Here is a 27060-nt window from a genome sequence, read left to right as displayed (position 1 = left end):
ATTTTTACGACTATTTACATTGCAGATTCTCACTGAAGACATCAAAGCTATGAATGAACACATATGGAATTATGTAGTGAACAAAAAAGTGTGAAATTACTCAAAACATGTTTTATATTTTAGATTACTCAAAATAGCCACCCTTTGCTTTGATTACTGCTTGGCACACTCTGGGCATTCTCGCGATGAGCTTCATGAGGTAGTCACCTGAAATGGTCTTCACTTCACAGGTATGCCTTTTCAGGGTTAATTTGTGGAATATCTTGCCTTCTTAATGGGGTTGGGACCATCAGGTGTGTTGTGCAGAAGTCAGGTTGCTACACAGCTGACAGCTCTATTTGACAACTGTTAAAATTCATATTATGGCATAAACCAATCAGCTAAGTAAAGAGAAATGACAGCCCATCATTACTTTAAGAACTGAAGGCCAGTCAGTCCACAGTCAACACTTTGAATGTGCCCCAAAGTGCAGTCGCAAAAACCATCAAGCTCTACAACAAAACTGGCTCACATGAGGACCGCCCCAGGAAAGGAAGACCAAGAGTCAAGAGTTTATCCGAGTCACCAGCCTTAGATGTCACAAGTTGACAGCACCTCAGATTAGAGCCCAGAGTTCTAGTAGCAGACACATCTCTACATCAACTGTTCAAAGGAGACTGTGCGAATCGGGTCTTCATGGTCAAATGGCTGCTAAGAAACCACTGCTAAGGAAATGTAACAAGCAGAAGAGATTTGTTTGGGCCAAGAAGCACAAGGAATGGACATTAGACCAGTGGAAATCTGCTTTGGTCTGATGAGTCCAAATTTGAGATCTTTGGTTCCACCCACCGTGTCTTTGTGCGACGCAGAAAAGGTGAACGGATGCTCTTTACATGCATGGTTCCCACCGTGAAGCATGGAGGAGGAGGCGTGATGGTGTGGGGGTGCTTTGCTGGTGACACTGTTGGGGATTTATTCATTCACACTGAACCAGCATGGCTACCACAGCATCCTGCAGCGACATGCCATCCCATCCGGTTTGTGTTTAGTTGGGCCATCATTTATTTTTCAACAGGATAATGACGCCAAACACACCTCCAGGCTGTGTAAGGGCTATTTGACCAAGAAGGAAAGTGATGGAGTGCTGCGCCAGATGACCTGGCCTCCAGTCACCTGACCTAAACCCAATCAAGATGGTTTGGGATGACCGCAGCGTGAAGGCAAAAGGGCCAACAAGTGCTCAACATCTCTGGGAACTCCTTCAAGACTGTTGGAAAACCATTTCAGGTGACTACCTCATGAAGCTCATCGCGAGAATGCCAAAAGTGTGCCAAGCAGTAATCAAGGCAAAGGATGGCTATTTTGAAGAATCTAAAATATAAAACATGTTTTGAGTAATTTCACACTTTTTTGTTCACTACATAATCCATATGTGTTCATTCATAGTTTGATGTCTTCAGTGAGAATATGCAATGTAAATAGTCATGAAAATAAAGAAAAAACATTAAATGAGAAGGTGTGTCCAAACTTTTGACTGGTAGTGTAAATCTAAAAACATGGCAGCAGCTCGCAGTATAATCAGGATTAAGTGTACATCTGTGCATGCAGAGGTTAATGCCTGACTAACTCCACATACATTCAGTTGATGTAACGGCAGTTTGTCGTCGTTTGTCTCCTCTTCTTCATTTCCTCCTGGAAAATCAGCCGTTCTTATTCTTCTGCAGCTCGTTTCACTCTGCAGCAGAATGTCATTAAAGTGAGCCTCGGGATAAACTGTTTTAAAACCTCTGTCAAACAGGAAACATGCGTGCGTGTGTGTTTTCTACACTCATGTACAAATTTAATTTGTGAGGATTGTTTTTCTGCTGGATGAGCCGGAGGTGGATTTGTTGTTACTGCAGCTCTACTGTTTCTGCCTCGTGGCTTCATCTGTGCACGTCAATGGGAGCAGAGCAAGGCAGGTTCAGTTACAGCTCAGGAGGTTTCAAGTTAAAGGTCCTGTGTGTCAGATTTACAGAATATAATCGTTATGTTTTTGTTATTTTCAGGTATTCTTTATGGTGTTTTAGAGTTTGTCATTTCCTGATAAACCATAAACACTTGTTGATGACAATGTGTGTGGGGCGTGTACTAATTTTACATCAAATAAAACACTCCTGACGCCACTGGAGCAGAGTGCTTCCTGTTTGATACAGTCTATGAGTGATTGTGAGGGATGCTACAGTCATCTATGGCCTGGCCTCACTGATTACTGATCAGATCAGACTGATGGAAAGATTGCTAGGTAGCGAACACTAACTGTCATTAGCTCAGTTGCTTGTGTAGCTAACTGAAGTGTCAGAATCAGAATGATGTAACAACCCCTGAGCTGACCTCAGCCACGGCCTGTGTCGTCTCACAGGTTTCTACATGTACATCGAGACATCAAGGCCCAGGCTGGATGGAGACAAGGCCCGGCTGCTGTCTCCTACCTTCAACATGAACTCCAAGACCACCTCCTCCTCCTCCTCCTCCTCCTCTGTCACCAACAACCCCACCTACTGCTTTGCCTTCTACTACCACATGTATGGGAAGCACATAGGTATGACACTCAGCACAGTCACGCCTCAGGTACAGCACATAATTATAATAATGACATTTAAAAAGATGGTTGACCCCGTTGGTTTGTGTCTGCAGGAGCTCTGAATGTGTTTCTGCGTCAGAAAGCTCAGACGGTGACCGACACCTCAGTCTGGAGTCTGACCGGTAACCAAGGAGACCGCTGGCGGCAAGCTAAGGTCAACATCCACCCAACAACAGCCTTCCAGGTACAAACCACACCCACTTCAATGCAGACCACACCCACTTTGAGGATGGCATTACACTAATCACAAATATTGATTTATAGGTGATGTTACTTTAAACGATAAATTAATAATCAATATTTGCATTTCATTTTCTGTCCATCACCTAGATGATTAGTGGTCTCGGTATTTTAGCCCTTTATGATATTAAACTTAATGTTGTTGTTCTGTTTTTTTCTTTCATTTAGTGTATTAGTATCAACTATGACTATGTACTGTGCTTTTTTTCTGATGCCACTTTTTCTTTGACTTTCACTACGTTTCCATTTATCTGACAGCACTTAAAGATTTTTACACAAAAAGAGTTTATAAAATCTAATGTTTGGTTTTAAATGAAACGACCCAACGAGTCCATTGAACAAGGCAGTGAGTGTCCTGAAAGAGGATGAACTCTTTAGATGGTGGTTTCATTTTTCAGATTTGCTGCTTTTCCTTTGAATCATTTGTAATAATGTCGAGGCCTGGACTGTTGGTTGGACAAAACAAACAATCAATCAATGGATTCATGGAGAAGATAATCAGCAGATGAACCCAGAATGAAAAGAATCTTAAGTTTCAGTTTATTTTTACAGTGTGCTGTTCTTACTTCCTCCTTCATGGCTTAGTTTCTTGTATGTTTCTCTCGTAGATCGTGATGGAGGGAGTTCGAGGATCCGGCATCGAGGGAGACATTGCCATTGATGATGTCACCATTGAGGAGGGCGAATGTAAAGATCCTCCACCCAATAGTGAGGACGCTTTGAATAAAGTTTTATGTTTCATTTCGAAGTTTTATTTTAATTTTTTAATTTTTGATTTAATACCAAGTTTAAGAAAAAAATAATGTTTAATTTACAATGTTTCCTCTCTCTCTCTCTTTCACAGATCTAAGGTCTCTCGCCCCACCCTTATCACACCATATATGGCAGCTGTGTGTCACTCTGAGTCTGGCTCTGATTGGCCAGCAGAGGTGACCCCCCCTCCCTCTCTCTAGAAGACGTCATAACTTTTGACCCCGCCCCTCCCCTAACCTCCCCTCCCCTCTCCTCTCCAACCTCCTCTCCTCTCTCCTAACCTTCCCATCCAGTCCTGTCACCCTCCAACTACCAAAGAGACGGTCAGAGCGACAGAGAGACTTCCTGCCAAGATGGCTGACACAAAAGGAGGAGAAATGGTGATTTAAAGGAGCAGTCCAACATTTTAGTGAAGTTAGAGAGTTTAAACGGTTAGACTAACTGTTTCCAACTGCCTCCAGTCTTTATGCTAAGCTAACCATGTCCCGACTCCAGACACTGAACATCTTGCTCTCAGGCAGACAGAATATGTTTTTACGCAAAATGGTAAACTTTCCCTTTAAATGTGGGTCACACAGAGCGAGCTCCTGTCATCATTAAACTGGACCGCTTTTCAGATAACATGTAGACATCGTTGAGACTGAATCAGGTCTTATCGTCTGATTGGCCTGCAGTCTTCTGCAAAAGTTGAATCTCATTCAGCTTCTCCGTCGTATCTTACTGCATATTTTTCGGCCTCTCCGTTGCAGCCAAAACACAATCAATGTGTTTTCGCCATCGGGCCCAACTGTGGAAATTTCCCCAATACAGGTCTCTTATTTACCTGATGACCTCAGATTACTGCAGAAAGTTGACTGAACTCTAAAGTCCTGTGTGTTAGATTAAGAATCTTCATAACTGTTTTCATAAGTTTAATCAGCTGAAAAAGAGACTTGTGTTTTTGTAACATCTTGAATGGACAAACTAAACTCGACAAAAACTATGATAGATAAAATGACTAAAACAAAACGTTTAATCGAAGACTGAGACTAAATCTGTAACAGCTACCAGAAACAGGTCTATGACCAGATGTTCATCCATCATTGTTTTTGAAACTTAATCTTTTTTTTGGTGTTTCACCATTGGTTTTCAGATGAAACTGGTCGATCTTTCAGCTCAGTGCCACAAAGCGCAGAAAAACAGGAAAAAAGAGGAAAGAACAGTTTGAATGTCACCTTTCCTGACCTCCCCTGTCCTCTCATCAGAAATTCTCCCCCCGTCTGTACTCCCCCTCTCTACAGATCAACAGTACTGTATCGCAAGCTGGATGGACAAACGGCAGTCTCTCTTTTTATTTTGGGGGGGTGGTAACTTTTTACAACGGGTGGACTGACAGAGTTTTTAACTTTTAGATCTTATTTTGACGTCTGTCTGTCTGCGGCAGATGAAGGAGGAGAGCCCGCCCTCTGCCATGACATCAAGTGCCTTCAGATTTCAGAGGAAAAAATTGCCGGGCCGAGGGCCATCGTCATCGTCACAGAGGCGAAACAAAAAGACAAAAACCTCGGACATCGATATGTCTTAATGACCGAGGAGGAAATAACGGATAAACAGAAACCTCTCCTGTCTGATTATGCAGAGAATCAGTTTCTTACAGATATTTTTCTTTTTACGCTGACGAGGATTCTGGGAAAAAAGGAAGCCATGTTGGATGTCAATAAGAAGAGGCAGCAAAGAAGAAGCCATGGACAGGAAATACTCTTGAAGCTCTTTGATTTATTTAGCAATTTAAATAACAAAACAACATGCAATCATAATCTGAGGCTCTGCAACTTGATATTTCAAAATAAAAGACTTCCTGTTGGAGGATTTTTAGCCCTATGACAATTGGATCAAGCATTTGGTCTCTCAGAACTATTTTAGTATTTTAAAATAAAAGTTTTCAGAAGGACGCAAAGACTTTGATGCTACCTGAGACCATCGGTTACCTTAAACTATAAACAGTTGGAGCTTTTGGAAGGAAAAAGAAAAATGTAAAATCAAATCTTATATTGTTCCTATGATATTATAAAGACTGGAGAATCTTTGTTTTGCTGTTTTTAACAAGGGTGGGGTTTTTAGTTCACGTTCATTATTTTGTTTCCCTTTTTTGTGGAAAAATGATTTAAAATCCTGTGGTAATGATTTTGTTTTTAATTTCAGGGAGTTGGTGATTGAGTTCAATTCGAGAGCAAACGGATTTGATACACATCCTGATAAAAACAAAAATCCACCGAAAGGATTCATTAAAAAAAAAAAGCACAAAAAACAAAACAAAAATGTATTTAGTTAAACAGATCCAACAGTACATGCTTGCATCATCGTATGGAAGCTCATTTTCGCCCAGAAAAGAAAAAGTTCATCAAGACACTGGACTTCCTTTTTTGTACTTTACTTCCTTTCATGTTCTTATTTTTTGACTTGAGAAGTTAATTGAGTAATAATTAAATAATGAAGTATTTTTGACTTCTTTTTCTAATTTTGAGTTAAAAATTATATACATGAATATCATATTATGGTTCTGAATTTTCCCAACATTTTGTTTTTCATTTTCCATTATTTTAAATGAAGTTTCGGTTTGTATTAAAGTCATAATTTTGACTTGACGTTTATTTATTTTTTGTTATTTCTTAGTAAATGGCATATTGTTATACACAAATTGTTTTCAGGTACACCTCATATTAAATTTGGGAGACTCCAGAATCTAAAAAAATCAACAAATAAAAACAAAACAAACAGAGGAAAAATTGTCATGTCACTTGTTTTGTTTTTTCTTTGGCACACATGGGCTTTCATACGACATGCTTTCACAGAAAAACCACACAACTGCCATTTTGATTCACGTGGTTTCCCAACATCTGTGAATAAATCATTTTAACTTGCCATACAGAGCATCTTTAGGTTCTTTAATGTAATGAATATCTGGTGGGATACAGGGCAGGAAGTTAGAGATAATGATTTACTGTTGAGTGGATCCTGAACATTTATCTCTCAGTCGTTGGTAGATGTCCACATTTTAAAAAGTTAATTTCCTGCCTTGGTGGGCTGTCATTTTCCGGTGGGTGGACATGACTCTGCATACCCATCCTTAAAAATGTTTTTTCTTTTGGAAAAAAATCAACAAAAGAAACATGTTTCTTGTTGGAGTTTCACAACACAACAATGAAAAAAAAAATCATCTCAGCCACACTCAGTCATTCAGCAGGAGATCCATTACATAACTGATACCCTCAGATAAATATCATTTATTTTTAATGTTTTGTTGATTTTTTTCCCCCTCCCTGTGGCGACACTTTTCCTCTCTCAGCGTGTTTTTCCACTGCAGCTGATAATCAGATTTTTATTAAAGTTCCTCTGGGTGCCAGTTTATCCTCCGCTGCATCATTATCACATTAACTCTGTTGAGTGGATTCAAACTGTGCATTGGTGATTAAAGTCCAGTCACAGACATAAGCTGCAGTTTTCATCAAATAGAAAGTAATGAACTCTCTCTATCACACCCTCCCCACTCATTAACATAGATCATTCATTCATACACAACTACAGCCTGGAAAACAAAGAAAGCCAAATATCAAAATTATGAAATACAAAGTCTCAATTTACAGAGTTCAAATTAAATAAGAACGGTTATAAGTCAAAATAATTAGGTCTGTTTTTTACTTATTTTGATTTACTGTGACTATTAGTGACTCATTTTTGTTTTGAGACAAGACTATCTGGAGAGCATAAACTTAAGGACACACTAAGGATGAGAATAAAATGACAGAAAAGTGAAGTATAGTACAGCACAGAATGGTCAATAAAGATTGAGTTTGGGTACAGCTATGGATTTAGACAACATTTCCCATTACTACATTAATTCATAAAGAAAAATAATAACTCACTTTTTTCATCTGTTTGAAGATTTAAAACAGAGTTCTTTTCATCTGCGTTTCTTCTTCTCTGCAGTGGAAAAACATGCCCTCATTTGTTCTCTTGGGTAGTCGGGGGGTCTGATCTCCATGTGGTTTATATTTTGATTTTTCGGAGGAGGGGCAATACAATAAATAATAAATAAAAGTTTAAAAAAGCCACCAACACGACTATGTGGACGTGTGAAGAAAGATATTTTTATAACTGTGATTATTCTCTGCAATAGATTCTCAGATCAGTTGGACTGACTGAAGGTTACACTGCATTCTGGTCATTATTATTATTATTATTATTATTATTATTATTATTATATGAATAAATACACTCAAAATGTAACATTTAATGGTTTTCTGTCTTGGTGTCTTCATGCTTCTTTATGTTTGTATTCGTCACCTTGTGGGGACAGAAATAAGTTCACGTTGTGCCTTGTGGGGTCCTCACATCTCACATGGTCAAAATTAAACTTTCGAGTACAGATTTCATTTTGTTGAATGAATGAATTCATATGAAGCACTGCATTTCCCTCACGTGCACGAGCGCACGCGCGTGTGTGTATGTGGGTCCCTGTAGTCATGATGTTGTGGGGACAGATACCTTACACACTGATATTGTGGGGACTCTGCTTCTATCAGGTCCCCTCATTGCTAAACATTAAATCTGAGGGTGACAAATTTACAGTAAATCAGTAAAAATACTGAAAATGTAGATTATTAGACAAAACAAGCATTTTATTATTGATGAAAATGATTATTAGTTACAGGGATGGACTGTATACAGTGTATGATCTGAACTGTGGGTTTAAATCCAGTTTTTAACATGTGGAAGGGTGTTCAAGGTAAAACAAAATGCATGTTAATATTCAGAACCTAATGTGATGAAAACGTATTTGCCTGTCAATGTTAGAAATCAGTGAAGAGGCCTGCTGACTGCTGCTCTTGTTTGAATTCAGTCTGCCACAGTAAAATAGAAAATACAGAATGTAATTTCTCTCATTTAAATAGAATGATTGACAGCACAAAATGAAACCAACTAATGAGAGTTTGTGGATGATGATGGGGAACTGAATGAGAAACCTTCACCATCTGGCTGGAAATGACAGATTATAAAGAGCCAACATCAAAAAGACCTGCTGTGTTTTTTATTGAATGAAGTGAAGCTTGTCATGATGAAATGACTGACAGAACAAAATTAAACCTAATTTTAGACACATTTCCCCAAAATACAGTCTGACATGTTTGGTGTCTTTGGAAACTTTTTCATCTCTAATAGAATTTAAAATAAAGATTTGTGGCTTTGAATGACACCAACCTGAATTTATAAAGATGGAGGAAGTGTGTCCTGCACAGAGGTGTTAACTATATGTATTGCTCCACGTTACCAGCGGCTTTAATGTAAACTATGACATGAACTGCTCACCAGGAGCCGTTTTAAACAAAGTTTACTAAATCAAGAATTACGCATCGATATGTTAAAACAGGTTGCACTTCACAAACTAGTTCTTATGAAGACATTAGACTGAGGTAAATTAACTGTTGAGAAGCTAATGATCCTTTCAGATATAATCTGATTTGTGGTACGCTTGTTGCTCGGCTCAGTTGCATTCAACCTGGTGGAACTTTTTGAACCATTGAAAATAATGGGTTTTAGAGCACAGTGCTGCTTTTGTTGAATTGTGTGTGGAGAGGCCTGAACCATATGATCAAGCTTAAGATAGCTTGCTAGTATATGACTTATGTTTGAAGAAATTACATAATATCAAAATCATAGACATATCTGAGCTTAAACTTGTGTTTGAGTATGTTTGTGTGTTTATAATTGTTTAATGATGATGTAAATGAGAAACACATTTCATTTCACATCATAAACTATATTTCTTGATGTATGCATGAATAAAACAAAATAATGCTTACATTTACATAGAACAGATTAATAATTGTATTAAAGGATGTTTTCATCTGCGCTTTTTAGTCAATTTTGCAGTCATAATGGATTTACAAAAAGCTGTTGCAGCCCAACAGTACTAGTGGTACTAAATAAAAATATTCCATTAAATGTCAGCAATATGTACTCATGTGTACTACTGCAGTAGTTGTTGTAGTTTTTTGTAGTTGTGTTGTTGTTGTTTGTGTAGATTGGGTACTTAAGGACAGTACATGAGTAGATGTATGTAGTTACATTTCTTAATACATTGAATTACTTTCAAATTAAACCCAAATGTCATGTAGTTAATGTTAGCCATGGGCAGGTGGGTAGTAGCATGCCCACCTACCAAAATACTCTTGTTCCTGCAGAGCTGTAGAGGTTTAACAGACTGGATTTTCTTTGTTTTTTGTATGTTCAGAAATCATACAGTTCAGTCTCTTGTGACTGAGGACCTTTTGAAGGTGAACACCTCCTGGTTCTGGTCCAGAACCTTCATGATTTTGCCTTTGGCGTGCTGCTGCTATGGATGATTTGTGTTTCTCCATTAAGTCAACATTGGATATATAATTTATAATTTTTAGGGGTCTTCTCAGAGCTGGAACCATTCATCAGCTCTGACACGTTGCTGCCGGCTAACGAATGTCTCCGCTGGCTGAACATCTCTGCAGCTCTCAGGCCACAGCTCTCGCCTTGTTTATTCCTGGCCTTTATTTACTGAATCCAGACCAGCGCCACAGCACCCTAATGGCCGCCATTCATCATCCCTCAATTGATTTTCAATTGTGGTGTTGCAGTGTGTTAAGCAGATCAGAGTCAGCCTGGTCTATTTTCTGGAGTGGATGTAAGTGAGTTTGCTAAAGCCCTGAGGAGAAGACTGCAGTCATGTGGTGGGTGGAGACCTAATGATTTTTTTCCTTTTCCTACTGGATCCATACTGCACTGGTTTGACACAATATGGCACAGCTATGGTTTTTTAATAGTTGTTACTTATCTATCACAAAATGAACTAGATGAGAAGAACATTAACAACATAAAACTTAATATTAATATATATTACCTTAAATATTTGATTCAGTCTTTTTCCCTAACCCATTTCTTTTGCGTTGTGATGGATGTGGAACATTGCACATGGCTGCCAGTCTCGACTGTTAAGGTGACACGAGAACAATCAGCTTTGATTTCTTTCATTTTCTTTGAATAGCGAGTTCAAACAGCAGCACGTCTCCTCATGACGTCGACACATCTCTGTGAGGTCCCGGCAGAGTTGTTATGGTGGAAGTGGGGGGAGGGAGGGAAGGCGTCTCCGTTGTCTTGTTCACATCAGAAAAGCTTTTACAGCCTCACAGTTCAGCTGTCATCTGAACACAAAGCCGCTCTCTGATCTGTCACTTAACCTGATTGAACCTGACGCCCTATGAGGAAGGTGTGATTGTGTTCCCTGTGAACTCTGAGAGCTTGAAACGACTGAACAAAAAACAAAAATACAGCCAGAACACACCAAGCTCATAGTCCAGTCAGTAAAAGTTTAGAAATATTGCTGCAATCCTTAGATGGGGGTGTAATGCACACTCACTATTGGCTAAGTCCTTCCCTATCTGACCTTTTATCCAGGAAAGGAAGTAAATGGAACTCTACTTCCTGATGTCTTGACACATGTCTGAGTGTATGTACCTACTCTCCACTGAGCCATGAAGCTGAAGCGGTCAAAGAAAAGTCTCAGTTTGTCATGTCACAGAAAGTGTTTTAGTTGTTTTAATTACAGAGTTGTTTTAATTACAGAGTACAAATCTGAAGAGTTTCAACTTATAAACCTCAAGGTTTCAAAAGGGGATGTAATGTTTCTGGTTGGACCTGACCTATAAATAATGTGTGCTTTAATTCAACACATCTCAATCAACTTACTACACGGTGTGTTGCTCCTCGCTCTCAGACACACACTTTAGTTTACTGTTCATCTGTTAAATTAGAATGTTCGTGACCTGCCTCCATTTTCTTCTCGCTTAAAAAGAAACTCTACAGTGCTATGTCACATGTTTCTGTGCTCTGATTGGTTGAAGATCTATCCAGTTACATATATGCTTTTATCCAAGTTACCTACAATCAACCCAATAAGTGTAAGAATCACACAGAAACATCATCTTCATCGAATCTGCGGAACCACAGCTATCTGGTGACCCATTGAGCCCCCATCCCCAATGATGGACCACTCTGGACTTAATTATCTAACTGTGCATGAATTATTTGAAAGTAGCGCCAACAGTTAAATGCTGCAATACTGAATGCACAAAGTACTACAGTACTGTTTAATGTGTGACTTTTTTTCATTGGTACTCATAGTTTTACTTCATGGATTTCATATTTGTTGACAGAAACACAATCTGATCAATCTGACTAAAGACTTTTAAAATAAAAGTTGGTGATCTCTGCAGAGGTTTTATTCTGTGGTGTTTGTAGACACAGTGTAGAAATCACAGTGAGTGCTGCCACCTGCTGGTGAAACCTGGGATCACTTGACACAAACAGTTCAGATTTGAAGTTTTTAAACATTGAATATGAAACACTGTTAGACTTACTGTTACTGTGACAGTAACTACTGCTGCTACTAACTGATAAGTCAACTGACAGAACAATAATCTACTATCTAACTATTCTGATAATCAGCATTTTCCAAGCAGAATATGACTTTATTGTAAACTAAAGCTAGTTTAGTTACATGTTGACAGATTATCCAGTGATGGAAGTATTCAGATCCTTTAGCTGCAGTAAAGTAAAAGATGACACTCAAATGTTTCTATGAATGACTGAATCTTCTGTTGAGGTACATTAAATATTTAAACAATGTTAAACCAGAAAAAATGTCATGGTACATGGTAACAGTGTTTCAGAGGCTGTGCTCGAACCAGGTCCAGTTAGACGTGAGCTCCACCTTTATGTATAGTAAAGTTAAAAAATATATTTATTTCATTATATATCAATAAGTATAAATTAAATGTAAACTTTTTGAACAATATATTTTAATATATTTCTGAAAAAGGCCCCTGTTATTGATAGCAGTTTGTGACTTTAGCATAACATGTTCGGCAGCTGTGGCAGCCATTAGGGCATTACCTCTGCCGTCCTGTAGATGGCACTGTTACCTTGCTAACTACCATAAATGTTCAAGAGAGGCTAGACTGTTTCAGCTTTAGACCTGCCTTTTTGCCTTTTAAAATTGAAACACTCAAGCAAAGTAAAAGTACTTCAAATTTGTTCTTTAGTACAGCACTTGAGTAAATGTACTTAGTTACTTCCCACCATTTATAATAAATAGTAAAAACACTTTGAATGAGTACTCAATGAGTAATTTTACTTTCTAAATACATTTGAAATCTTCTGTGGTTTTAAATGTACTACATTTAGAACTTTTACTTGTAGCCGAGTATTTCTACACTGTTATTCGTACTTTTACTAAAATAAAGGATCCAAAGACTTCTTCCATTGTGTGTCAGCTGGACTGATCCAGAACCAGCACACTCCATCTGAAGGTTTTAGTCTGTTAAGAAAAAAAGATTCACCACATGAAACCAGAGCAGAATCTAAATATATTTGTGTGCAGTCCACACTCACAGAACTCCAAAAGTGTCCTTCAAACATGCAGTGGACAGGAAGTGAGTTAGTGAGTTAGTGTCCAATCAACAGTCCGACGCGTTCATGGTGAATTGTTCATGTGAAATGATGCGAACTGTAACACAACCTTCAAGTTTCCTTCTGACTGAACATTGGTTACTACACTTACACAGACAAAACAAACTCCTCTCCACATGAAATACATAAAAGAACATTTATGAGTCAATGTACTTGAACGGAACCTCCCAGTCAAATATTAATACTGTCATTTCCACCAGGAGGAAAACTAAACATGAAAATAATCAGAGGGAGTCGAACAGCTTTAACAGAATGTGACATTTGATGACATCACATCAATTTGTGACAAAAACAGCAGAAATGATCTTGCTGTTTGATAAACAGGAATCGAAATGTGAATTTTAATATTTTCTTGTGTGAGGAAATGTTAAAGTTGTTTACCATAATGTTCAATAAACAAATCCAGGATCAGAACTGTAATAAATTACATTTAGTTTCATGCACATTTAGTTGCCTTTCTTTATGTTTTATTTCCAAAATTAAGCAGACGTGTTTTCATTGATCTAAATGTGTTGCAAACTTCAAGTAATTTGTCAAAATAAAATGTGAATGAATGTTCTCGTGCCATCGTAGATGGATTATGGAGCTATGGGAGCCATGAGGAAACAGCTGATCAGTCATGTGACTTCAGTGTTCGCTATGTCCTGACTTATTCAGAAAAAAGTGTTTTACTCTTCCCTTAAGAGAAAATGACAAACCCTCAGGATGAACTTTTCATTTCAAGAAACTTTTCTGATGTGAAACTTGACAACATGATTCATATTTAAGACGCTGGAATCAGAGATTGTTTGGATATTTTTCTGATTAAACTGCATAATTTTCTATTTCTGCTCTCATTTGATTTCTTTCCTTCTTTCCTGGTTGAAATGAGCTCCTGAATTTTTAGTGTTGGGCCGAAGGATTAACGTTCATTAAACCCGTAAACGTCTTCTGGAGCCACACAGGTTTTCATCTTCATAAACTGTTCTGAGCTTCGCCAAACATTTGAGCTTATAGTTCTTAAGTTTCCTGCTAAGACGTTCAGATGAATCTTCAAAGAAAATAATAATTTAAAGAGACAAACATTAAAGTTAAAGATTAGAGGATTAATTAACAATCTGTTAATCTTAATGTTTCTGTTCCTGAGACTCTGCTGGAGACACAGTGATGATCAAACATCAAACACATTTCTTCTTGTCTTGTGTTGAATCCGTTTCGAATTCGTCCATCTGAAAACTCTCTGCAGGTTAAATGATTCAGACTGGAAGCAGCAGGTCCTGGTGTTTGACTGATGTCCCCTTAGTCTTAGTTTGCAGTCTGGCAACCGGATAGGGGGACACTGTGTGAGGTCTGTTTTTTAGCAGCAGAACAAGAAGACAGCAGTGGCTGTGGTGGGTGGAGTCTCAGATGGCCCCGCCTCCAGGTGACACTGAGGTTTGGACTCGTCATCAGGTGTCTTCAGGCAAACTTCTTCTTGGTCGCTGTGAAACGCTCCATGTACTGAGGAGGAAACAACAGAGAACATCAGTGACAGTGATGAACTAATAAAGACTAATTAAATAACACTACAGACCATCAGAGATTCTAATTACTGTTGCTGTATTTAATCACAGGTGACGGATTCAAATCAGAGACAGGCATCCTACATCTGCTGTCTCACTTTCATATCCCACAGACCCTGAACGCAGTGTGACAGGAAGCAGGTCTGACCTTGTCGTATCCTTCCAGGTCTCTGAGCGTCTTCACCTCAAACAGGTTTCCCTCCAGAGAGAACAGAGACACCTGGGAGTCCTTCAGGATGGACTGAGGGATGGAGGACAGCTCCAGGCAGTTCTCCTCCAGACGGAGGACCTTCAGACGAGGACACAGGGACACCCCTGCTGACAGGACAGAGATCTGGAAGAAGAGGGAGAAACCTGGATCACTATACAGCTTGATGAGTGTTGAGTAGTGTTAGGGATGATGAAGAGTTTCTGCTGTTCTTTGTTACTAACCAAGAAAAGAAAAGTTGTCGTGTTGTGTTATATATCTTTTAGTATCAAATATATATTTTTCAGGTTCATCAGAGTAAGAAACAAAAGTATCATGACAACACCAGCCCAGAGTTATTTTGGTGTTATGGTAACTTGGATTTGGTACCTGGTTCTGGTTGAGGTTGATCTCAATGGCCTGCAGCTCTGACACCTCTGTGGGGACATTCTGGATCTGGTTGCGGGACAGGTCGAGCAGGTCCAGATGCCTCAGACTTCCCAGTCCGGAAGGGAACTCTGAGATCTGGTTCCCTGACAAGTTGAGGGTCCGCAGAGCTTTGAGCTGGCCCAGGGTGGGGGGCAGCTGCTGGATCCGGTTCCCATTCAGACTCAGAGTCTCCAGCTTCTTCAGCTTCGAGATCTCATTGGGGAGGCAGGCTGAGGACAGAAACACAACAAACATCTGGATGTTACCACTTACTGTGTGCTGATTCTGCTGAGAGGACGAAGAGCTGGAAGACCCCAAAACCAGATCTGTTGCTAAGGCTAAGCTGTAGTGAGCAAACTAAAATCCAACCAAACCAAATCTAACAACAACTTGGACTGATCACTGGAAGAATGACTGACCAACACTCAGTCATTTGATTTCACTAGAGTGACAAACAGATGATTAAATCAGTCGGCATGCTGCGATCACAGGAAGATGAACTGATGTTCTTACGCCATTAAACTGACGTCTCCACCGCCTCGTATTATCAGATTTTTGCTATTTTTGCTATTGTCAGCACATAAATCACTCGCCTCACTGTCAAACACTTACTGAGTCTGTTGGAGTTCAGCGTCAGACTCTTGAGGTGCAGGAAGTTTCCGATGCCAGCGGGAAGAACCTCGATTTTGTTCCCGGACAGATCCACCGTCCGCAGGTTCCCAGTGAGTCTCTGCAGCTCCTCTGGAAACTGAAACAAATAGTAAAAAGCTCACGGTCTGACCTCTGAAGATCATTGCAGCACAAGTGCTGACGGACAAAGAGCTCACTCTGCAGAAACCTTTATAGTTCGTCACACTGAGTCAACAGAAACACGCCTTTGTCTGCGTTTTAGATTTAAACAGCAGCTCAGCTAACAACAGAACCATCTGCATTTTTTACAGAGAGATGAACGTCTTATATTTATATCAATATTAGTAAAACTGAAAACAAACAAAACTGAGGGTTTAATTTAAAACTTAATCTATTATGAAAACTGATTGTTGCAGCTCTTTATACTAGAATCCTGATCATGTACAACACCTAAAATGCTTAAATTTGCTCACACAGAAGTCTGTAACGTAGCAGATAGCTGTTGTTGTGCTATGAACGAGGAGGGAAAACAGCCTGTAAAAACACGTCCATCTCTTCCATGTGTTGATACGAGTCGTGTCTTGTCTGCATCATCCCACATCACATCTGCTGCTAACAAAACAGGAAGGAAGTGGTAAAGTGTAGAAGCATTTTTGCTCAATTTGATTGGCTGCTTTGTCCAACTGTGACACTACTGAGTGCTGAGAATAATTTAACCTTTGCGGGCAGGGCAAAAGAGTGCAGCGTTCGGTACTGGCAAGAAAAAGGGTTAACTATGGCGTGTTTCTAACAGCGCATCTTAATGTGATCGCCTGCTTAGCTGACCAACTCTTTCAAAGTTGTTGCAACACAGACCTTTTCTCTTGGACACAGAAAGTCGCTTACCAGCGCACTGCTGCAGCACTAACTGTGCTAGCTGCTCTATTATTATTGGTCCATGCCCGGCCCTGAAAACCTCCTCTTCTTCTTCTTTTTCTTCTTCTAGGTGGTGCAAAACGCCTGTGATACAAACACTAACACTGCCCCAGTGCTCTGAGCTCACATGATGTGAGAACAGACGTACGAATGACAGAGACACCATTCACCTGATTACAAGTCAGTGTAGCATCAACAGGAGTTAACAGACGTCAGTTCATGAGAGAAAAGTCAGAAAAAGTTAAAATCATGAACGTGCAGAGACCTTCAGTGTTTTTGAGTATGTTATCCCTGCCTCTCTTCTTCCCCGAGCTAGCTTGTGTTTGTTTGTTTGAGACAAGTCATGTGAGGCGTCCAGGCTGGTTTGGTGTGTTTTTGGTTCAGTCCGGATCTCTGTGTTTCTCTATAAACACGGTGACATCGTAACAGGATGAACGGGTGAGTCTCACCTCCTGCAGCCCCTTCGCTGTCAGCTGGAACACCCCGGTCTTCTGGGAAGTTTCCAGGTGAGACTTCAGCGCACTGTTCCCCATCTGGACCCTGCAGCCAGGTACCTGTCTGTCTGTCTGTCTGTCTGTCTGTCTGTCACTGATCTCACAGATGTCCCTGTCTCAGTCTACAGCAGTAAAACTGGATCTGTAGTGAAGGTGATGACAGAGTTCATATCCAGACTGTCCTGGGATCAGCTGACAGCTTTAACGTCACTCCTCCTCCTCCTCTTCTTCTTCTTCTTCTTCGGCGGTGTTAATCAGATCAGGTGAATCCCTGCGGATCAGAGCAGAGTCAACAACAAGCAACAGGCTGCCGGAAGAGCTAGCTTCGTTAGCATTAGCTCGCTCGCCTCTTATCTGTCATGTCCGACAGAAGTTTCTTCATGTTTATGTTGTTCGTCCACGCGTCGTGTTCGTGTTTATGTTCATGGGCGTGAACCCATAGCTATGTTAGCATAGCAGCGTTAGCCTGCCAGCCGTCACATAAACAACAACAACAACAGGAAGCGGTTTTACTTACGTCAAAGTGGACACTTTAAAATGGCGCAATTCGTCCGGAGTCCCCTCAAAAATATATATTAAGTTAATACAACATAAAGTGTGTAAAGGACAGAGCTAAGCGCTGACCGATGCGCTGCCGTCTGCTCAGGCGGGAGGTGCAATGGGAACAGCGGACGGGAGTTACGTCACTTCTTTTGGGCATGCGCCTTTTTTCTACGGAAAGCCTGCAGAGCCCTAAACCATGATGGAGAGCAGCCGGGTTTAACCACAGACAGATAGACGCCTAATGATTTAAACCAAAAACGGAGAGGTTAGACTGCCTGGTAACTGCAGGCCATGAACTGTGCAGTTTTAGTTCATATATTGGATATTACACATATCTCTTATTGTGTGTAAGCACTTTAACTCTTGATGTCAAATTCCAGTTTTCCATAATTTTTGAAGTTGCAGCATGTCCTTATAGGATGTCACGTGCCCTGTCGTTTGAGCTACCAAGATCAATAAGTCCTATGGTATATAGCCTTTTAACACATATTAGCTCATATAACAACAGTGTCAAAGCAACTCTGAATCTCAACTGTGTGAAGATCAAAAAGAGTTATTAATGTTATGGAATTTTCCATCCTTAGGTTACAGGGGTCACGTGTGGGCCTTGAGGTCCTCGGCAGTATTAATTGTTTGGCTTTGTTTGAGAACAGCATGTGCTGGCCTGTCTCAACACTGTGCTGGCCAGGGCTCCAAGAGACCTTATGTTGTCTTCCTAGACATAATAGAAAGCTTACTGTTGACGTCCCATTAACATAAACAGACAACAGTGGCTCCAGACTAGAATATGCTGACAGTAACACCTCCATGGGTAAAGACATTCTCTTTGACTAATTCTGGGCGTCAATAAATAATACAGCATAAGACATCACCTTCCTGACCTCACTGTTGACCTTTGACCTTGTGGAGCAATTTCTCCAAAATAGTTAAATATACAGCATCTTCATTTATAGCATCAAAACTAAACTTGAACCGAGTCAGTTCTGTTCATAACAGAATCAATGAAATCTGTCCAGTTTGAAAGCCTGAACTCTGCAGAGAGGGGATCAATGTGAACGTGTTTTTCAAAAGTCTCTCTCATTGAACAAATGTTTTCTGCTTGAGATGTTTGAGAGATTTTGAGACACATTTTATATAAAGGATTTGCAATGCCTACATAAAAACAAAGATTTAAAGTGAATTGTTGCATGATATAATAAGTTACATCTGGAAAAAAATGGTTAATATAAAGTAAAACACAACACACATAAGTTAACCATCTACTGTATGTGAACAAAAAGAACTGGAGCTCAACCCAGTCCTGTAAAGTTCTGATGTTTCCTTCACTAACTGCTTCTTCTCTGTGCTGGAAATAGTTTGGCATTAGTATAAATATATTTATTTAGACTGTAACATTGATAACAGGCATTTTATTGTGGTATTTGACATCCTTACTTCTTGCTGAGGAATTAGAACTTGTGTCAAGCCGCTGAAACTTTGCACGATGACAAACAGGTCTTGCCTGTTGGAGGCGGGAATCATTGTTAAAACAGTTTTGTATGAACAAAATAACCATCAGGTAAATGTAACTACACATTTTTGAATTATGGAGATATGGAAAGGGGAAGCAAAGGAAGTCCAGAATTCAAATGTGACATACACTCTCAAATCATTTCAGTTTGTAGCATCCAGTCGAATGAATGAAAGCCAAGACTGATGATCTATGTTGTTTATTTCACCCAGAGAAATAATTAATCAATAATTTCGTCTTTATCGTATTATAATAATTTTATTACGTTATAAAGCAGGTTCTGTTTTCTGTTTTATTTTGCATTAAATTTGCAGGCCACGTGTTTGTCATAAAGCACTTTAAACTGTATTACTTGGTGCTTGAGAAATCAAATGTATTATTGGTGTTGCTTATAAATGTCCACTATAATAATAAAAAAGATTAATCATACGTGTTGTTTATATCATTTTCAGTCATAACAGCACAGGGGTTTGAGCACAGAATAGTTTGTACGATTCACATCAGCGTATGTAGTAAGGGAAAATACCCAATATAGAAAATGGAAATACTCAAGTACCTCAAGACTTTATTACAGTACAGTAATCCAACTGGTTTTTGTGAAGAAACTTATCTCAGATTTATACACTGACTGAACTGTGGATATTCACAGAGACAAAAAAAAACAAAGTCTCTTGCTGCCTTTATTGGAAAATATCAGGGTAAGCCAATCAGAGGGTGACGATATCCAAAGTCTTTGTTCAAGATCAGAACACATTTTTGTCTTAGCATTGTCCACAATCCCAGACTCACCTGTACCACAGTCCTGCTGTCAGGTGGATTATAAACACATTTTTGAGGAAAATGAGAGAAATAACTCTTAATAAATCTATTATATATAAAAATGTATGAATAAATCTTTTGGCTTTAATCTTGTAAAACTCACATTTTTGTGACACTGAGGATGCCAGCTAACAAACCTCTTAAACCAATCCTGCTGCTGGACTAGTCAGTAATATTAGCTGCTGCTACGTCTTGTGTTGTTGACTTTCCTTGATGTTTGGCTGTTAGCAAAGTTTCTAAGCTGCTAGTTTTTGATCATAAGTAATGTAATCAGAAGAAATACACGTGTATGTCATGTCATGTTCATACTAATTTATATGAGATGAATTTAAATAAGAATTCAGGTTTGCTCATCTCTTGAACTGGTGAAATCTTTCACCTTCATTTTACCTCTGCTACAAACAATAGAAGAAGGAACAGGAAGTCATGGCTCAAAATATTATTACAAATCATTTAATATTTGACACAATGATGGTAATAATGTTAAAAATACACACAATTAACAAAGTCCATGTTTGTCTTGCCCATCCAGCTGCAGGACAAAGTGGAGAAGGAGGATTAAGGTTGTCATGCAGAGCTGTCACTCAGCATGCTGCTGCTGCGGACTTCCTTCCACCGTAGAACCTGATTGGACAAACTCTCCACCTCCCCCACGTGGTCCAGTAACTGGGCGAGAGAGGCATTCTGAAACATTAAAAACTAATTTATGATAAAAATAAAAACATTTAGACTTGCAGACAGAGTATTTTGGTTTTCATCTTTCCTTTCTTGTCCTGGCAGTAATGTGCCTCCATACAGTCATGTGGTACAGTCACATGTTTACAGTGAGTCATATACTCACTAGCTGAGTGAGGCGGTCTCTGGTGGTGGGACTGCAGCGCACAGAGATCAGATTCTCCTCCAGAGTCTCTATGAAGTCCAGCAGCATCTTCACCACGTCCACCACAAACCTGAAACGCAACAAACTCAACGTTTACAACACAAACTGGTCTTCTTTATGTCTGGACCTTGTCTGGGTCTGACCCAGGATCAGTCAGAATCATGGTGTGAGCTCACCGACGCTATAAAGTGATAAAAGAATCTGCTGCTCAGCTGGAATCAAACCAGGATGTTTGCAGCTTTCACTTGGCACCTTAACCCACTGAACCACTACAACCACGTCATGTCAGCAGACCAGAGGGCTTTGTGACAGCCAGTCTCAGTGCTGGATCAGCAAAAAAGATATCAAACAAGGCGCTTACCTGTGCAGGTGAGCCTGAACGGGCAGGTTGGTGCGACCCAGTGGTTTCATCAGTCTCTGCCTCAGACTGTTCTGATCCTTCAGGAGGTCCTGCAAATGACTGCAGAACATCTGTAATGTCTGGAACCTCCGAGCTGCAAGACAGGAAAGATGACATGTTTGAACTGACTGATGTTTAGATGTTCATAAAGCAGGACTTTAAGCCCCTGAACGCAGATGTCCTGTTGTCTGTTTTCAAAAGGAGAGCCCAGTCAGGTCTCCTCTTTACAGACATACAGTATAAATGTGTGTATTGGAATATTACAGCACACTGTGCTCCGTCTTGAATGTCTGACTGTAAAGCTAAGACTCTTGTGGATTCATGTGTGAAGATTTTGATCCCCACAGGAGTCATTTCATCGAGCTTGCTGTTTTTAAAATGACCTGTTGGGACCTCAAGGATAATCTTAGCCTCATCAAACTGTCCAACCACAAACTAGAGCGAAGGGCGTTCAGAAGATAAATGGCTTTCCACACCTGATTCACAATGAGGGGGACAAGACAAATATCCACATCCAACCAAAAACGTAAGAACAGTACTACTCTTACACTGTGCTGTTCCTCGAGGACTTTGTGCCTTATTGTGGATTTTTAAACATTTCTGGTGGTCAAAAATGACTTATGACACAAAATATTTGATGATAATGATCATTATATCTTTTTGTCATAGTGTGCTGAGACCGTAAAACACCCCGAACTTTAATATGTTCATTATTTTATAAAATGTTCATTACAGATTTATGACACACAGAGCTGCAGCTCAGACAAATCTTTCAGATGATGTATGAAACCTATTTTAACCTGTGAAGACAAAAATATGTTTATTACAGAGACGACTGGAGTGGAAGAGGTTTGTTTGACATTTTCAGACACAGCTCTTTTTGATGAAGATGAGGGAGTCCAGGTAAGTCTGTCGTTATTCTATATTTGTCTTATTGCCATCTCTCAACACAGCCTGACTTCCTGTAATTTCCTACAGCAGCAGCTCGCTGTCATTTTTAATCAAACAAACAGGAGGAAATAGTGCTTTTGTTGAGGACTACACAGTATTGATGAGAAGGAACACTCACTGAGGTAGAATCTGTGTGTGACGTCGGCGCTCTCCTTCTCCATCTTGAGCAACTCCATCTCCAGCTGCAACTGAATCAAAGACACAAGGCTGATCTTTAATAAGCACACCTCAACAAACTTTAAAGCAAAATAAATGTTACAACAAATATTCTTTTCTCATCCAGTTCATGAAGTTAAACACAGAAACCTTCTCTTAATAAATGAGAGTTATCATCTGAGCTCAGTCAATGGTGGGGAGTAACCACTCTGTGCTTTCTGTCTGCTGCCGGTTCCAGAGCGAGTGAGGCAGAGGCTTTGTGACTACAGATCTGATAGTGGGACATTTATATGAGTCTGTGAATTGAGGGATGTCATAAAGAAAATCCTCCTGAGTCTCTTCAGCTGCTCTGAAGACTGAATGTGACGTCAAGAATGGTGCCATCCCCAGTGTTGTCTAGTCAGCTTGTTTTTTTTTTGTTTTTAAAAAAGGCACTAGCGCTTTTCACATACAGTTTTATTTTAGATTCATTATTTTTCACACATAATCTTAAAGTAATTACTTTAATGAAATGTTTGTTTATGATACTATGGCAGTTTTTCACTTTTAGTTGATGTGTATAGATTTTTAGTTCACTGCCGAACTACTGGTGTGTAGACGCTGGATATAGCCTTCTCGCCTCACCCTCTCCTTCCTAGCATGGAGGAGAAACTACAGTGAAAGTCTTGATCTACATCCAGAATTTAGTTTGTCTATTCTAGGTTCCTGTAGAAACATGGCGGATGAACGTGGCAGACTCTGTGGAAGACGACCCACAGCGTCTGTAGATAGAATAAAAAGCAACAATTTTCGATATATATAAAAATATTATTTAACATTCTACAGTGTTGTACAGCTTGATTTCTGCTCTGCTCCAGGTTGCCAGATACGAAACGTACTACAGCCATGGAAGCATAAGAAGTGGATTAACAGAGTGAACGTTCTACCTGACCTCTATTAGCAGACTGGAGGTTAAACACGGTAAATATTGGAGATGATTTGTAAGATAAAGACAGCTTAGAGCCCAGAAGGACCCAGAGCTCCTGTTCAATATTTCACTATATTTAGATCATTTATGCTGTCATCAATAACCTTAAATATACATTGTAATGTTTCCTCTGTAAATACAAACATATCCTCACCATCATCAGCCCCGTCTTGACTTATAGCTGCTGTAAGACTTTTGATCCTGACCCACAGTGCATCGTTAGAAAATGACAAAGACGTTGTAAAAGTTACAGTACCAATTTTAGCCACTAGATGTGACTATTACAAAACAAAGTAACAGTTTTTTCCTTTAAAAAAAAAAATATATTATGTTAATTATTGCAAGGCCTCGAAAAGCAATATCACATGAACATGTACCTCGTCCAGCATTCTCTGTCTCCTAATTCGCTGCTCAGCTTCATGCAGGTGAGAAGAGAAGGTGGGGCTCAGCCTGGAGGAAGTGGAGTCTATTTCCTCCTGACAACAGGTAGAGACAAAACATTGTGTCAGACTAACTGTACGATGTGCTTTGTTTTTATTTGATCACCTAAAATTATAATTTGATGTCTAATAAATGTCTGCATATCAGTTTCGGTAACATAAAGTCAGGCTGAACATAAAGAGATGTGACGGGAGGTTTCAGACCTGAGACAAAACTCCTCTGGAGACACATCTGGACAACAGACTGGCAGTTGGAGTCACGGAGAATGGACACAAATCCCACTGATGCATCTGAAACACAAAGGGAGGAACCAAATGTTCTGCATGCATTTGGACAAAAACATGAAATAACTGGAGGTCAGAGTAAATCTTTTTCCTTCACTGCATTTATCTGACAGCTTTCCCAGTGCCTCCCACCTGTAACAGCACCTAACTGTCAATCAAGTGGTTGCACTGTTAATTATGCGCAACTTTGAGCATTAATATCATCTGAACGGGCAAGTTCACAGTTGTCATGGACGGGGAAACTAGCTATAAAGTCTAAAACTGTTGCCTGAACCAGGCTGTAAACATGTTTATTTCTGCTATGAAGTTAGGCATTTTAACATGGGGACGTATGGAGACTGACTCACTTCTGCAGCCAGTCTCGGTGGCCACTTGAGGAATTACAGTTTTTAACACTTCCACATTGACTTAATTGGAGGCTGCCGCTTGACGTGAACTAGTTCGCCCGCGTTTTGCATTAACCATCAGTTAACTGGCAAGTTAACAATTTATGTAGATTATTTGGCTAGACTTTTGCTAACTCACAATGTGACTAAATATGTTGTTTTTTTAATCTTAGTGTGGTTATGCTGTTGTATTTTCAACACAGATGAGCTAACATGTAGCATATATCTAAGTACAGGACAGGAGGGAGTTGACTGAGGCTTGCTCAACTGTGATTGGAGCACATACTGAAAAGGGGCGGGACTTATGACGGTTCAGTGAGTGTATTGACCTATAAATGAAGGATGAACTCTTTTGATTGAAGTTATTTCACAGGGTTTGGACTGTTGACAGACAATCACAATCCTCTCATGAGATCAGAGAGAACACCGGCAGGCCTTCCTCTCACGGTCCCTTATTATTAAACAGAATTTTTCACCTCATAACTATTGTAAATGGAATAACAAGGACATTTTGTTTAAACACAAATCCCTTTTCATTGAGTATTGGTGTAATGATAACATAGGATAACAATACCCTTCTGGGCATCCACACTAATAGCCAGAGGAATAGTAGAGTGTGCTCTTTCAGGCACACTCAATTAGACTCCTGTTAAAAAGAGATGTCACTACAGTTCCATACGTGGTCTCATACTGGAATAAATACATGGAATGCACTGACTGGAAGAAGAGTTGGCTCCAATAGAGTGAGAGAAATTTCATTAAAAATAATTCATAGATTTTATTCATCCAATAATCATATTGTTAGAAAATTCAAAAAAGACATTGATGTGAAATGCACTTTCTGTTCTGAACATATTGAAACAGTTACTCATTTATTTTGGCACTGCCCCTTTGTCCAAAGTCTGTGGCTTAATATCTGTAACTTTATTGCTAACAATGTTAATAAAGATTTTAAGTTGTTTGGGAGGTTTTGTACTGTTTGGGCTATTTGACTTTGAAAAATTCAACGAAACATTTATTATCAAACTCATCATGCTGATGGCAAAATTTCATATTCATAAATGTAAATTTACTCAAAGAAAACCATCTTTTGTTGCCTTTCACAGTGAGCTCTGGCAGTAGATTGTTTCAACTGAATTTTCTAACAACCAAAAAGCAATCAAAACTGTTAATATTTGTGAACAATTAAATATACTAGTGTAAGCTATTTCACCCTCCTGGCTTGGAATATACATGTGAAATGCTTTTATAATGATTTGTATGCTTATTTTGTTTGTGAAACAAAGTTCTAATAAATTAATAAAAAGTGTAAATATCCAAACTTGACTATAGCACTTTAGTACTACTTGTATGTTGTCAGTGTGGTATTAGTACTTTTACTTCAGTGTGGCCTGGTGGTTATGGGTGAACTTCGAACCCAGTTGATCGCGGGCGGCTGTGCAAGGATCACACGCATGCTCAGGATGTACAGCGGGTCGTCCACTAATCACAAGATCGGCGGTTCGATCCCCCGCTCCTCCAGTCTACATGTACAAGTGTCCTTGGGCAAGATACCGAACCCCAAATTGCTCCTGTAACACCGAAAATACACTGCATGCGGAACGACAGCGTCCGCCAACTCACACATAATGTGCCCGGAGACTGTGTGAGCTGACACAGTGACTAAAATTTACACGACGGAGCCGTTCCGCGTGCAGTGTCGCGTCCGCTACATGACTAAATGATCTGCGTCCTGCACACATGCCGAACTGAACCGTCGTTCCTACAGACTCTAACCTTGGTGTGTGTGTTTTTCAAAGCTCAGTACGTTTAAAGAGAAAACAACAGAAACTTGACAGTTGATGCATTTTAAACGTGATTTCGCGCGAAAGTGTTTGTCTGTGAAGGGGAGAAGGAACGCAGAATTTAGTAACAGTTTGTTTGTTCTTACCGTTAAAACAACAACAACAACCGCCGCCACTGAACCCGCCCAACGGTTTGTCTTCTTCTTCTTCTTCTTCTTCTCCTTCTTCGAACAATCTGGAGCGCTGCAAACCAGGAGTTGTATGTCGCCACCTACTGTACCGGAGTATGTTTCATGGAGTATGTACCATGAAGGATGAACTGATTTTTAGATGTGTTCATGCCTGATTGTATTAGATTTGGTGACGTTTGCCATTTAAAAAATAATAATAATTGTGACAATGAAAACAAAATTGTTACAGAACATTTGTATGTAACTTTTTTTAAAACTTTTTTTTATTAGTAGTATTATTAAAATGTTCGTATTGGACCCCAGGCATCTTCACATTACCAAATCTGGCCCTCTTTAAAAAAAAGAACACCCCTGTTATACCATAAATATTAAAGAAACTTCGCATACAGCACCAGTCACGTTTTGACACACCTTTTCATT

General features: G+C 39.5%; 3 protein-coding genes across 5 annotated transcripts in view; 1 reads left to right on the top strand and 2 right to left on the bottom strand.

Moving 5' to 3' along the window:
- mdga2a (MAM domain containing glycosylphosphatidylinositol anchor 2a) overlaps nt 1–6888 on the top strand; it is a 99595-nt gene extending 92707 nt beyond the window's left edge. The window contains exons 14-18 of one of the 2 annotated variants that reach the window (XR_002041579.2): nt 2381–2560; nt 2656–2786; nt 3451–3550; nt 3687–3975; nt 4728–6888. Coding sequence is in view for 1 of the 2 variants with exons in the window: in XM_019254448.2 (XP_019109993.2) it covers nt 2381–2560; nt 2656–2786; nt 3451–3550; nt 3687–3775 (500 nt within the window). In the remaining variant the exon portion in view is untranslated. Of the gene's footprint in view, nt 1–2380; nt 2561–2655; nt 2787–3450; nt 3551–3686 lie in introns of both variants that reach the window. The other variant, XM_019254448.2, reaches the window with a different exon arrangement.
- Nucleotides 6889–13017: 6129 nt separating this feature from the next.
- On the bottom strand, nt 13018–18045 carry lrrc57 (leucine rich repeat containing 57). Its single transcript, XM_010750454.3, has 6 exons — nt 17846–18045; nt 17284–17599; nt 15902–16037; nt 15251–15519; nt 14822–15007; nt 13018–14611 (listed from the first exon to the last, which is right to left on the bottom strand). The coding sequence occupies exons 2-6, from the start codon at nt 17365–17367 to the stop codon at nt 14570–14572; spliced, it is 717 nt and encodes a 238-aa protein (XP_010748756.1). The 5' UTR covers nt 17368–17599; nt 17846–18045; the 3' UTR covers nt 13018–14569.
- Nucleotides 18046–20636: 2591 nt separating this feature from the next.
- Nucleotides 20637–26728, bottom strand: haus2 (HAUS augmin like complex subunit 2). 2 transcript variants are annotated; one of them, XM_010750455.3, is made up of 7 exons: nt 26596–26728; nt 24199–24285; nt 23932–24030; nt 22550–22619; nt 21442–21574; nt 21042–21150; nt 20637–20884 (listed from the first exon to the last, which is right to left on the bottom strand). In XM_010750455.3, the coding sequence occupies exons 2-7, from the start codon at nt 24283–24285 to the stop codon at nt 20768–20770; spliced, it is 615 nt and encodes a 204-aa protein (XP_010748757.1). In that variant the 5' UTR covers nt 26596–26728; the 3' UTR covers nt 20637–20767. The 2 variants fall into 2 exon arrangements, with proteins under 2 accessions (XP_010748757.1, XP_027145668.1); XM_027289867.1 differs by having other exon boundaries at nt 20638–20899.
- Nucleotides 26729–27060: the final 332 nt, after the last annotated feature.

Source organism: Larimichthys crocea, chromosome XVII (genome assembly GCF_000972845.2).
Source record: "Larimichthys crocea isolate SSNF chromosome XVII, L_crocea_2.0, whole genome shotgun sequence".
Classification (NCBI taxonomy): Eukaryota; Metazoa; Chordata; class Actinopteri; family Sciaenidae; genus Larimichthys; species Larimichthys crocea.
Note: the sequence above shows the minus strand (reverse complement) of the source record. Positions and strands in the feature narration are given on the sequence as shown.

Excerpts from the sequence above, each read along its gene's own strand:
- haus2 (XM_027289867.1), bottom strand. The coding sequence starts at position 24,285 with ATGCATCAGTGGGATTTGTGTCCATTCTCCGTGACTCCAACTGCCAGT. Across the intron at positions 21,575-22,549 it reads CACACACAGATTCTACCTCA|CTCGGAGGTTCCAGACATTA; the intron begins GTGAGTGTTCCT and ends CCTGTCTTGCAG. Across the intron at positions 20,900-21,041 it reads GAGACCGCCTCACTCAGCTA|TTTTTAATGTTTCAGAATGC; the intron begins GTGAGTATATGA and ends ATCATAAATTAG.
- lrrc57 (XM_010750454.3), bottom strand. The coding sequence starts at position 17,367 with ATGGGGAACAGTGCGCTGAAGTCTCACCTGGAAACTTCCCAGAAGACC. Across the intron at positions 15,520-15,901 it reads GCTGAACTCCAACAGACTCA|CCTGCCTCCCCAATGAGATC; the intron begins GTAAGTGTTTGA and ends TTCTGTCCTCAG. Across the intron at positions 14,612-14,821 it reads ACCTGGAAGGATACGACAAG|TACATGGAGCGTTTCACAGC; the intron begins GTCAGACCTGCT and ends TTTCCTCCTCAG.